Here is a 13586-nt window from a genome sequence, read left to right as displayed (position 1 = left end):
AAATCTTTGGCAGATAATTTTTCAGTGTAAATTGTCCCTTATTCATGGCAACGATCAGAGGGATTGCGGATAAAAGGAGGGAGAGTGACGTGGAAACATATTAACTCATTGATGACCCCAGTTACTTTTCTGTCCTCGGTTCCCATTTTGGCCCTGTGTTATTTAATTTTGATGTTGGATTTTTGCATCAAACTATTTGTAGATAGAAATAATTGTGAAACCTACAATGGTGTCCTAACTGGACCGCGACATATATAAGGCTAGGTTCACACTACGTTTTTGCAAAAAAAAAAAAAAAAAACGGATGAAAAACGGATGCATGTGTGTGCATCCATTTTGATCCGTTTTTTTCATTGAATTCCATTATGAAAAATAACGGATCAAAACGGATCCGTTTTTTTTTAACATATACAAAAACGTAGTTGACTATATTTTTGTGTCCGTTAAAAAAAACTGATCCGTTTTTGTTCTAATGGAATTCAATAGAAAAATGGATCAAAACTGATGCACACACATGCATGCATTTTTTTCATGTGTTTTTTGCAAAAAAAACGCATGAATAGAACAGATTGCAAAAACGTAGTGTGAACCCAGCCTAAAACCAACAAGGAGCGTTTGCACCTAATCACCTGAGTGCTTCTTCAACTAAACTTGCTATAAATTAGTTCTTAGCAACTGAGCTCCATTTGCTCACAGATACTGTACATTGTGTAGGATCTCCACCAGAGGGCACACTCATCCTCAGCTTGATGATATATACATCTATTAGATATTATTAAGCACTGCAGGTTTTGGTTTTCCCCCCATATCCTGCACACTCAACATCACTATTCTTATAGCGCCATTTGTTTGTTTTCCCCAAAATTGCTGTGAAATTTTTTTTTTTTTCAGATAATCACAGTAAAAGGCTAGGTTTGCATACAGTTGAAATGCTAAACTACAGTCGTTCAATAAAAATGTCCTTCATTTCGACGGTGTGTGAACACAGCCAAATGGTGTAATGCTCTCAACCATTTTGGAAAACATCGGAAGAGCACAGACAGAAGGCTTCAAATGTTTATGAAATACTTTATTAGGGATTACAGGTAAATCACCATCTTCTCATCACAATATCTCTCTAAAAAATGCATCAAAACTGCACAGAATGTGAACTGACCCTTAACCCACCTATGTGCAAGCTGCTAGTGTCTAGGCAGGTGATTATATTAGCCAGTGATATCATTAAAGGGGTTATCCAACGCTACAAAAACATGGCCACTTTTCCCCCTACTGTTGTCTCCAGTTCAGGTGCGGTTTGCAATTAAGCTCCATTTACTTCAATGGAACTGAGTTTCTAAACCCCACCCAAACTGGAGACAACAGTAGTGGGAAAGTGGCCATGTTTTTGTTGCGCTGGATAACCCCTTTAAGGGGAACTGCACAGATGAGATTCCACTCCCTTTTTTTGCAAAGCAAGAGGCATTATGGGAAATGTAGGCAGCGGTAGAAATCATTTCAGTGTGCAAATACAAATCAGTATGACTTATTTTAAGACAACCTGGTATATATGGGGTGAATAATGAAAAGCACATTACATAATATATCATGATAACTCTGGTATATAGTGAATACGATACAGTACTGCTAATCCTCGTAGAACATAGGTACCTAAAAATAGATCTATAGACAATATGGTTACTTAGCTATCAACCCCATGTGTAATAACAATTGTAATAAAGCAATGAGATCACATCAAATGGAAAAAGCGTAGAAATCTATAGATCTATAGAAAGCTTTTGCTGTCCAGGCACGGAGGGAAATGTAGTTTTGCCATAGCTGAAGGCAAAGATTACTATATACGTGTAATACACACAGTCAGGCTATGGTAACTTTGCTTAGCTTGAATATACTATAATTCTTCTGTAGTGAGGATCCTCCCCATTTTGTGCTCAATATACTTTTTTTTGTATTAAACGAGAAGCAAGAGCCCTTTGTTACTTTGCGAGTAGTGATGAGAAAACTTGCTCAAATTTTGGGTTTGTCCGAACCCAAACGCTCAGCATTTGACTTCCGGTGGCTGGAGAAGTTGGATGTAGCCCTAGGGCTGCCAGGAGGGCGCGAATAAAGCCTATGGCCTTTGGACTTCCTATGGCTGCATCCAAATTCTCCAGGCAGTTGGAGTGAAATGCTGAGTGTTCGAGTTCAGACATACTCCAATAATCAGCAACTTTGCTTATCTCTTAGTGTGAGCGAATTGAGTGCATTGAAACGTGATACCAGTCATTCCTACCTGGAGTCTCCACATTTAACTGCGCTGTCATGTTATTTCTTCCCACCCAAAATCTTTATAGACCCTCCCTGTACATATAATACAGCATGAAGGGGCTCGGTGAAGGTGGCGGTGAAGGTGTGTAAGTGTCTGATGGGGTCACACAGCTCATAGAAGGACAGCTGCCCGGCCTCATAATCCAGACAGATCCTGACTCGATCACTGGAGATCTGGTCAGGTAACTGGATCACTTTACTATTATGTCTCACTGAATGTCCATTACTATGTACCTGCTCTGTGCATAGACCCCAGGACTTGTTATTATCTCCAATATATGACTGACCTCCCCTCCTGTCTATACTGGGATAACACATCCCCACCCTCCATACTCCTGATCTACTTATCTCCACATCCCAGTAATGTCGTCCTGAGGAGAAGCTGTTCCTGCTCATCACCTGAGGACAGTCCTGGAATCTACTGCAGCTTCTCATCTGAGGAGAAGGCTCGTCTTCAAAGTCACATTTCCAATTAGGGTAATTCGGAGTCCAAAGGCGTGTTTCTCTTGAGAGTGCTTCCGGAGTCCAAAGGCGTGTTTCTCTTGAGGGAGATTCAGGAACCCAAAGCCGCATTTCTCTTGAGGGAAATTCTGGAACCCTAAGTTGTAGGGGGATTCCCGATTCTCGAACAATCCGAAGTTGCTTTTCACCTTTGGAAATTCTTCAGACCGATTCTGAGCAATATTAGTCCAATTTGCTGTTTTCAGATCATCTGATATAAGGAGATTATTATGGGCTGTGTTTCCATCCAGTAATATGTCTGCAGGACCCTGTGTACAGAAGGTTACATTTATATCTCTTATTATGGCACATAATGTTTGGGATATGTGTGAGATCAGACCCTGATCACTCCCATTATGGCCCCCTTTCTCCTCATCACCTCCCTCCTCCTCAGGATCACACAAGTCACCTGTGTCTGGATCCTGTAAGACAGTCAGTGGATCCGCCATGTTACACAGCTCCTCAATGTGTCTCATCCTCCTGGACAGCTCGTCCTTCTTTACTTCCAGCTTCTGGATGACATCAGACAGTGACAGTGACATCTTCTCCTCCTGCCTGGAGATCTCACTCAGGACCCTCTTCTCCAGGTCGTCCAGCCGTCTCCTAATGTCTATAAACAGGGCAGTGACTCTCTCGGCTTCTCCAGATGCTTTTTCTTGAGCTTTTTTCCTGTGCCCCTTTGCACTCCGGACTCTTTCCTCAGTCTCCTCTCTCTTTGTGATCAGTTTCTGCAGAACATTTCTCAGTTTCTCCTTCTTCTTCTCAGAGGCCTCATCCAGCATCTCCACCTGGTGTCCTCGATGTTCTCCGGCCAAACTGCAGGACACACAGATACAAGCATTGTCCTCAGTGCAGTAATATTCCAGGACCTTCTTATGGACAGAACATTTCCTCTTCTCCAGGGAAGTGCTGGGATCGGTCAGGACGTGTTCTGGTGACTTGCTGTGAGCTCTCAGGTGATTATCACACAGAGAAGCCTCACACAGCAGACAGGATCTCACAGCAGGTACAGGAGAGTGAATACAGTAAGTGCAGCAGATCCCGGTGATCTCCTCCTCATGGGGCTGAGTAGACAGGAAATCCTGCACTATATTACACAGAGTTATGTTCTTCTGCAGTGTCGGACGCTCCGGAAACTCTTCTCTACATTCAGGACAGGAATAAACTCCAGCCCCGTCCTGTGTATTCAGGACCTGATCAATACAGTCCCGGCAGAAGTTGTGTCCACATCTCAGGGTTACAGGATCTGTATAAAGGTTCAGACAGATGGAACATTCCAGCTGTTTTCTCAGACCGGCAGACGCCATCACTGACAGCAGAAGAAGGAAAAGGAAATAGTGTTATGTGAGAAACACCCACTGTGTGTGAGCCAAATTTACCAGCGAGGGAGGGGTTTACCTTCTCCTAACGATAAGATCCATGTGCTGTGAAGAAATATTCTGTGTATATTGCTCGTAACCCATGCAGAAGCCACAGAGAACAACTATTGAGTTTGCTATAATTTGCCTATGTGTATTATTAGGGGTTTAGAGCATCACTAGACTTCTGTATGCAATGCTCACAACATTCAGTGACACCTTTCTTACACCACAACGAAGACTTAAAGAATAGAAGAAGTAAGCGCTGGGGAGCCAAAAGATGTTAGCTTAAAATCAATTTTATGAAGTTTATGATTTGCCTTACACACAGTGGGGGGAGATTTATCAAACTTGGTGTAAAGTGAAACAGGCCCAGTTGCCCCTAGCAACCAATCAGACTCCTCCTTTCATTCCTCACTCACTTTGGAAAATGAAAGGAGGAATCTGATTGGTTGCTAGGGGCAACTTAGCCAGATTCACTTTACACTATGTTTGATAAATCTTCCCCAGTGTTTTTTGGGGTGCCATTTTTCTCTCCCTTCTGGCATTTTTGAGGTTCTGTGGCAGTTTTTTCATGCTGAGGGTGTGGTGTTTTTGTTTTGTTTTTTTTTGTAAGAAAATAGATTTTTAGCTCTTCCTTAATTAATGTACCAACAGCTGTCATTACAAGGACAGGTGCCAAAGTATGTTTAACAATGGCCGTTATTTTGAGTATCAAATGACAGCTGTTAAAAATCATTGTGTGAACACAGCCCGATCTATTATGATGCAAGAAATTATTTAATAGTTTAGAACAATTCTACACATGGCAATCGATATTTAAACAGTGACTGCCATCCGAGTGATCCGGGACCAGTTTTTGCGGGATCGTTAGTTATTGCCATCGTTACTATGATCGTTTATTCCTTCTTATCCCAGCAGGCAATGTGCTATTACACTGAATGATTAGTGAAAAAATGCTGAACTGGAGCGAACGAATATGGAATTACAGTGAACGATAAGCGAACAATTAACAATAATTTTAGGTTCAGATCTAAATCAACGATCAACGACATACGAACGATTTTTCGACCGTTGCCTGCAATTACACAGAACAATTATCGTTTAATAACGATCCCCCCCCACTACCCCACCTGACCCCCTACATACACACTACCTGACCCACACACACTACCCCACCTGACCCTCCCATACATATCCTCCCACCTGACCCATATACCTCACACACATACTACCCCTCCTGACCCATATCCCCCACACACATACTACCCCTCCTGACCCTCATTCTTCCTACACTACCTCACCTGACCCCCACACACATAGTACCACACCTGACCCCATTCCCCCCACATACACTTCCCCACCTGACCCCCATCCCCCACTCACATAACACCGCACTTTACCCCATTCCACCCCACGTGCACTTCCCCACCTGACCCCCATTGCCCCCACACACTGAGATGCTGAGATGCTGAGATGAAAAAGCGTGGCTTGGCAGGAGCTTGGCGCCATTATGGCCGGCTGTGGTGGGAGGAAAATAAACTAATTCATTCGAGGCTTGAATGCCAAATATTCATGCCTAGCGACGCCCCTGGCTTAGACCATCAATGCCTGATCAGTATAGTGCCGACACCTGGTACAACTGCAAATTATCTGTTCGGGGGAGGCAAGCACTCCTCTTCATAGGACATTATCATCCAGATATGGTGGACACTCACATTCACTCAAAGATAATAATACGTCTGATTTCAAATATTCTCAGACTCTTTTGTATGGTATTTGATGTTCCTCTTCTGTCCTCGATTCCCCTTTTGGTTATTAGATGTCATTTAATTTTAGTGTTGGTGTTCGGCACCAAAATCTTTGTGGATAAAAACAACATGGAAACACTTGGTCCAAGTCTCTATATATTTGCTTATTTATTGTTTAGACACAAATCATGTGACACAAGTGTCATCTACATAAAATATCAGCTATTGAATCAGATTAGAGCGGAAATCTATATATTGTTAGATGATACATAGACGCCTTCAGAACCGGCCGGAGTAGACCTTAAAGCAAATGCACCACTTTACAGGCACTAAAGAGCTATTTAAGAAAAAAAATTATAAAATCTTTAAATCAACAAGTGTCAGAAAGTGGCAAAAATTTCTAATTTACTTTAATTAAAAAAAATCTCCAGTCTTCCAGTACTTATCAGCTGTTGTAAGTCCTGCAGGAAGTGGCGTATTCTCTCCAGTCTGACAAAGTGCTCTCTGCTGCCACCTCTGTCCATGTCAGGAACTGTCCAGAGCAGCAGCAAATCCCCATAGAAAACCTCTCTTGTTCTCCAGACTGCACTTCCTGTAGGACATACAGACGCTGATAAGTACTGGAAGACCTGAGTTGTTTAATAGAAGTTAATTACAAATCTTTGGCACTTTCTGGCACCAGTTGATTTGAAAGATTTTTTTTTTGAGTGAGCTACCCCTTTAAGGCATTGTAGAAAATATAAGTGATAATGATAACCTCAGGTTCAAAATACAAGCCAGACCAATGTCCTGTGCTAAAGCAAACATTCCACGTGTATCAGCTTCTGCAGCTTCTATAGTAGCCTATAATGGTGTCCAAAACTAGACCCCGGCATATGTCAACCCAGCAATGAGGGTTGGCACCTAACCACCTGGGGGCGTCTTCCACCCATCTTGCTATAAATTAGTACTAAGCAGCGCAGCTCCATTTTCTCCAAGATATATTGTGTAGGATCTCCACCAGAGATACCGATACCCTATGGCTATGTTCTGGTCTTGTATGTTTGGCGTTATTCACATATTCGGTGAAGTTGACCGTTATCATGGATCCATGATCACAGACAATTTTATATCCCATTGCTTTCTATTGGGCTATTCACATGTTCCATTCTTTCACGGATCCGCAATCCGTTAGATAAAAAAAAAATAGGATGTGTTGGATGAGATCGTGGCACAGATTCCCCCATACAAGTCTATGTTTTTCACAGATTAAACGGATTCGACATCCACGTACATTTGTGCAATCTGTGAAAAACACGGATGTGATGTAATCAGGGTAATTTCAAAAACTCGAGACAGATCAGTGTAAAACATGAACATGGATGCAAAACGGATGGTTTTTCATGGATCACGGAGGTAGATAACGGACTTCATCCATGGACCTCGAAAATGACTGAATGTGTGAATAAGGCCTTTGTTGTTTTTTTTTTTAATAAATGGCACTAAAAGGCTATCCTTGCACACCGTTAAAATGACCGATAAGGGCCGTTATTTCCATATTAATAGCTGTTGTTGCTTAATGGTGGTCATCCAATAAAAACGGCTGTCAATTCAACGGCCATATAGTGTAATTTTTTTGGAAAGCAGCAGGAAAAATATCAGTTAACAATCAATTGTGATTATAGTCTAAATCACCATCATCTTCTCACGCTAGTATTTTCTAACCCACTTATGTTCGAGCTGCTAGTGTCTGGGCAGATGATTAGATTAGCCGGTGATCTCATTGGGGGAACTGCGGAGCTGAGACTACACCCACTTTTTTCTGCAGTAGAAATCATTTCACTGTGAATATACAAATCAGTATGGCTGGAATCATATATCAAGACAACCTGGTATATACGGGGTAAATAATGAAAGAGACATATATAGCACATGACATAATACATCATGATTACGCCGGTATAGGCTGGGTTCACACTATGTATATTTGAGGCTGTATTTGGTCCTCATGTCAGGTCCTCATAGCAACCAAAACCAGGAGTGGATTGAAAACACAGAAAGGCTCTGTCCACACAATGTTGAAATTGAGTGGATGGCCGTCATATAACAGTAAATAACTGCCATTATTTCAATACAACAGCCGTTGTTTTAAAATAACAGCAAATATTTGCCATTAAATGACGGCCATCCACTCAATTACAACATTATGTGAACAGATCCTTTCTGTGTTTTCAATCCACTCCTGGTTTTGGTTGCTATACAGCCTCAAACATACGTAGTGTGAACATAGCCCAATACTGTACAGTACTGCTAATTATCATACAACATAGATGCCTAAAGATACATCTAATAACAACTGTAAGGTAACAACGAAGAGATCGCATCAAAAGGAAACGTGTACAAATTTATAATTATAGAATATATATATATAGTGACACCCAGACATATCCCGCCTTAATCTTCTCATACATGGGTGTCAAACTGCAGCCCCCCAGCTGTTACACAACTACAATACCCTTCATGCCTGGACAGCTAAAGCTTTGGCTACCCGGGCATGGTGGGAAATATCGGTGCTATAGATGTACGGTACATAAGGACATGTGTTATAGATAGTACGGTACATAAGGACATGTGTTATAGATAGTACGGTACATAAGGACACGTGTTATAGATAGTACGGTACATAAGGACACGTGTTATAGATAGTACGGTACATAAGGACATGTGTTATAGATAGTACGGTACATAAGGACACGTGTTATAGATAGTACGGTACATAAGGACATGTGCTATAGATGTACGGTACATAAGGACATGTGTTATAGATGTACGGTACATAAGGACATGTGTTATAGATAGTACGGTACATAAGGACATGTGTTATAGATGTACGATACATAAGGACATGTGTTATAGATAGTACGGTACATAAGGACATGTGTTATAGATGTACGGTACATAAGGACACATGTTATAGATAGTACGGTACATAAGGACATGTGTTATAGATGTACGGTACATAAGGACGTGTGTTATAGATGTACAGTACATAAGGACGTGTGTTATAGATGTACGGTACATAAGGACATGTGTTATAGATGTACGGTACATAAGGACATGTGTTATAGATAGTCCAGTACATAAGGACATGTGTTATAGATAGTACGGTACATAAGGACATGTGTTATAGATGTACGGTACATAAGGACATGTGTTATAGATGTATGGTGCATAAGGACATGTGTTATAGATAGTACGGTACATAAGGACATGTGTTATAGATAGTACGGTACATAAGGACACGTGTTATAGATGTACGGTACATAAGGACATGTGTTATAGATGTATGGTGCATAAGGACATGTGTTATAGATAGTACGGTACATAAGGACACGTGTTATAGATGTATGGTACATAAGGACATGTGTTATAGATAGTACGGTACATAAGGACATGTGTTATAGATGTACGGTACATAAGGACATGTGTTATAGATAGTACGGTACATAAGGACATGTGTTATAGATGTACGGTACATAAGGACATGTGTTATAGATAGTACGGTACATAAGGACGTGTGTTATAGATGTATGGTACATAAGGACATGTGTTATAGATGTACGGTACATAAGGACATGTGTTATAGATGTACGGTACATAAGGACATGTGTTATAGATGTACGGTACATAAGGACATGTGTTATAGATAGTATGGTACATAAGGACATGTGTTATAGATAGTACGGTACATAAGGACATGTGTTATAGATGTACGGTACATAAGGACATGTGTTATAGATGTATGGTGCATAAGGACATGTGTTATAGATAGTACGGTACATAAGGACATGTGTTATAGATAGTACGGTACATAAGGACATGTGTTATAGATGTACGGTACATAAGGACATGTGTTATAGATAGTACGGTACATAAGGACATGTGTTATAGATGTACGGTACATAAGGACATGTGTTATAGATAGTACGGTACATAAGGACGTGTGTTATAGATGTATGGTACATAAGGACATGTGTTATAGATGTACGGTACATAAGGACATGTGTTATAGATGTACGGTACATAAGGACATGTGTTATAGATGTACGGTACATAAGGACATGTGTTATAGATAGTATGGTACATAAGGACATGTGTTATAGATAGTACGGTACATAAGGACGTGTGTTATAGATAGTACGGTACATAAGATCAGGCTGTGGTAATTTTGCCTCGGTTGAAGGAAGTTCCCATTTTTGTGCCCAGTATACAAGTTTTATGTATAAATGTGAAGCAATAGCCATTTGTCACTTGCATGATACATTGGGAGCTACTCAATGCATTGAAATCTGTTGCCAGTCATCCCTATGTGTAGTCTCAGCATTTCACTTTATAAATCCAAGTGCCCTGTCATATGTTCTCCTTCTTTACGTCTTCCCACCCAAAATCTTTACAGACCGTCCCTGTACACATAGTACAGCATGAAGGGGCTCGGAGAAGGTGGCGGTGAAGGTGTGTAAGTGTCTGATGGGGTCACACAGCTCATAGAAGGACAGCTGCCCGGCCTCATAATCCAGACAGATCCTGACTCAATCACTGGAGATCTGGTGAGGTAACTGGATCACTTTACTATTATGTCTCACTGAATGTCCATTACTATGTACTGCCAAGTCTATTGACTTGTCATAGTTTATCTATTATATGATTGTTCTTATCACTTTCTATTTATGTATAACTTCAATAAAATATTGTTAAAAAAAAACAACAATTATGTACCTGCTCTGTGCATAGACCTCAGGACTTGTTATTATCCCCAATATACTGTATGACTGACCTCCCCTCCTGTCTATACTGGGATAACACATCCCCACCCTCCATACTCCTGAAACACTGATCTCCACATCCCAGTAATGTCGCCCTGAGGAGAAGCTGTTCCTGCTCATCATCTGAGGATAATCCTGGAATCTACTGCAGCTTCTCATCTGAGGAGAAGGCCGGACTCCAAGGCTGGGGGATTCAAAGCTTCTGTATATCACTTGAGAGGGATTCTGGGATACAGAGCCGCCGAATAGGGAGGGATTCTGGGATCCGCAGCCGTCGAATAGATAGGGATTCTGGGATGCAGAGCCGCCGAATAGAGATGAATTGTAGGATTTAGAGCCGCCGAATGGAGAGGAATTCTGGGGTCCCAACCTGCCGAATAAAGAGGGATTCTGGAATCCAGACCCGCCGAATAGAGAGGAATTCTGTGATCCACAGCCTCTGAATAGAGAGGGATTCTGGGATGCAGAGCCGCCGAATAGAGATGAATTGTAGGATTTAGAGCCGCCGAATAGAGAGGAATTCTGGGATCCAGGGCCGCCGAATAGAGAGGGATTCTGGGATGTAGAGACGCCGAATACAGAGGGATTCTGGGATGCTGAGCCGCCGAATAGAGAGGGATTCTGGGATCCAGGGCCGCCGAATAGAGAGGGATTCTGGGATCCACAGCCGCCGAATAGAGAGGGATTCTGGGATGTAGAGACGCCGAATAGAGAGGGATTCTGGGATGCTGAGCCGCCGAATAGAGATGAATTCTGGGATGTAGAGAGGCTGAATAGAGAGGGATTCTAGGATGCAGTGCTGATGAATAGAGAGGGATTCTGGGATGCTGAGCCGCCGAATAGAGAGGGATTCTGGGATGTAGAGACGCCGATTAGAGAGGGTTTCTGGGATGTAGAGACGCCGAATAGAGAGGGATTCTGGGATGCTGAGCCGCCGAATAGAGATGAATTCTGGGATGTAGAGAGGCTGAATAGAGAGGGATTCTGGGATGCTGAGCCACCGAAAAGAGATGAATTCTGGGATGTAGAGACGCCGAATAGAGAGGAAGTCTGGGATCCAGAGCCGCCGAATGGAGAGGGTTTGTGGGATCCAGAGCCACCAAATAGAAAGAAATTCTGGGATCCAGAGCCGCCAAATAAAGAGGAATTCTGGGATCCAGAACCGCTGAATAGAGAGGAATTCTGGGATCCAGAGCTACTGAATAGAGAGGGACTCTGGGATCCAGAGATGCCGAATAGAGAGGAATTCTGGGATCCAGAGCCACCGACTAGAGAGAAATTCTGGGATCCAGAGCCGCCGAATAGAGAGGGATTCTGGGATCCAGAGCCGCCGAATAGAGAGGGATTCTGGGATCCAGAGCCGCCGAATAGAGAGGGATTCTGGGATCCAGAGCCACCGACTAAAGAGGCATTCTGGGATCCAGAGCTGCCGAATGGAGAGGGATTCTGGGATCCAGAACCGCAGAATGGAGAGGAATTTTGGGATCCAGAGCCGCTGAATAGAGAGGAACTCTGGGATCCGAAGATGCTATTCACCCCAGGATTACATTAAAATCCTTCTGAACGATTCTTAGAAATATCTGTCTGGGTTGCAGCCTTCAGATCATCGGATATAAAAATATAATTACTGGCAGTGTTTACATCCAGTAATATGTCTGTAGGATCCTGTATATATAAGGTTACATCTCTTATTATGGCACCTAATGTTTGAGATATTTGTGTGATCAGATTCCGATCACCTCCATCATGTCCCCCTGTGTCCTGATCACCTCCATCATGTCCCCCTGTGTCCTGATCACCTCCATCATGTCCCCCTGTGTCCTCATCACCTCCATCATGTCCCCCTGTGTCCTCATCACCTCCATCATGTCCCCCTGTGTCCTCATCACCTCCATCATGTCCCCCTGTGTCCCACCTATCTCCCACCTCCTCAGGATCACACAAGTAACCTGTGTCTGGATCCTGTAAGACAGTCAGTGGATCCGCCATGTTACGCAGCTCCTCAATGTGCCTCATCTTCCTGGACAGCTCATCCTTCTTTATTTCCAGCTTCTGGATGACATCAGACAGTGACAGTGACAGCTTCTTCTCCTGCCTGGAGATCTCACTCAGGATCCTTTTTTCCAGGTCATCCAGTCGTCTTCTGATGTCTTTAAACAGGGCAGTGACTCTCGTGGCTTTTCCAGATGCTTTTTCTTGAGCTTTTCTCCAGCGCTCCTCCACACCCCGGATTCTTTCCTCAGTCTTCTCTCTCTTTGTCATCAGATTCTGCAGAACATTTCTCAGTTTCTTCTTCTTCTTCTCAGAGGCCTCATCCAGCATCTCCACCTGGTGTCCTCGATGTTCTCCGGCCAAACTGCAGTACACACAGATACAAGCATTGTCCTCAGTGCAGTAATATTCCAGGATCTTCTTATGGACAGAACATTTCCTCTTCTCCAGGGAAGTGCTGGGATCGGTCAGGACGTGTTCTGGTTCCTTGCTGTGAACTCTCAGGTGATTATCACACAGAGAAGCCTCACACAGCAGACAGGATCTCACAGCAGGTACAGGAGAGTGAATACAGTAAGTGCAGCAGATCCCGGTGATCTCCTCCTGATGGGGCTGAGTAGACAGGAAATTCTCCACCACGTTACACAGAGTTATGTTCTTCCTCAGTGTCGGCCGCTCCTGAAACTCTTCTCTACATTCAGGACAGAAATAAACTCCAGACCAATACTGTGTATTCAGGACCTGATCAATACATCCCCGGCAGAAGTTGTGTCCACATCTCAGGGTTACAGGATCTGTATAAAGGCTCAGACAGATGGAACATTCCAGCTCCTTTCTCAGACCAGCAGACGCCATCGCTGACAGCAGGAGGAAATGAA

General features: G+C 42.8%; 1 protein-coding gene across 2 annotated transcripts; it reads right to left on the bottom strand.

Moving 5' to 3' along the window:
- Nucleotides 1–2646: 2646 nt before the first annotated feature.
- Nucleotides 2647–4136, bottom strand: LOC138788186 (E3 ubiquitin/ISG15 ligase TRIM25-like). 2 transcript variants are annotated; one of them, XM_069965823.1, is made up of 2 exons: nucleotides 3215–4119; nucleotides 2934–3074 (listed from the first exon to the last, which is right to left on the bottom strand). In XM_069965823.1, exons 1-2 carry the CDS (start codon nucleotides 4110–4112, stop codon nucleotides 3034–3036), a joined length of 939 nt encoding a protein of 312 aa, XP_069821924.1. In that variant the 5' UTR covers nucleotides 4113–4119; the 3' UTR covers nucleotides 2934–3033. The 2 variants fall into 2 exon arrangements, with proteins under 2 accessions (XP_069821933.1, XP_069821924.1); XM_069965832.1 differs by having other exon boundaries at nucleotides 2647–4136.
- Between the last annotated feature and the right edge of the window lie 9450 nt (nucleotides 4137–13586).

The sequence above is a fragment of the Dendropsophus ebraccatus genome, chromosome 1, assembly GCF_027789765.1.
Source record: "Dendropsophus ebraccatus isolate aDenEbr1 chromosome 1, aDenEbr1.pat, whole genome shotgun sequence".
NCBI classification, from domain to species: Eukaryota; Metazoa; Chordata; class Amphibia; order Anura; family Hylidae; genus Dendropsophus; species Dendropsophus ebraccatus.
This window is presented reverse-complemented; position numbering and strand designations above follow the sequence as displayed.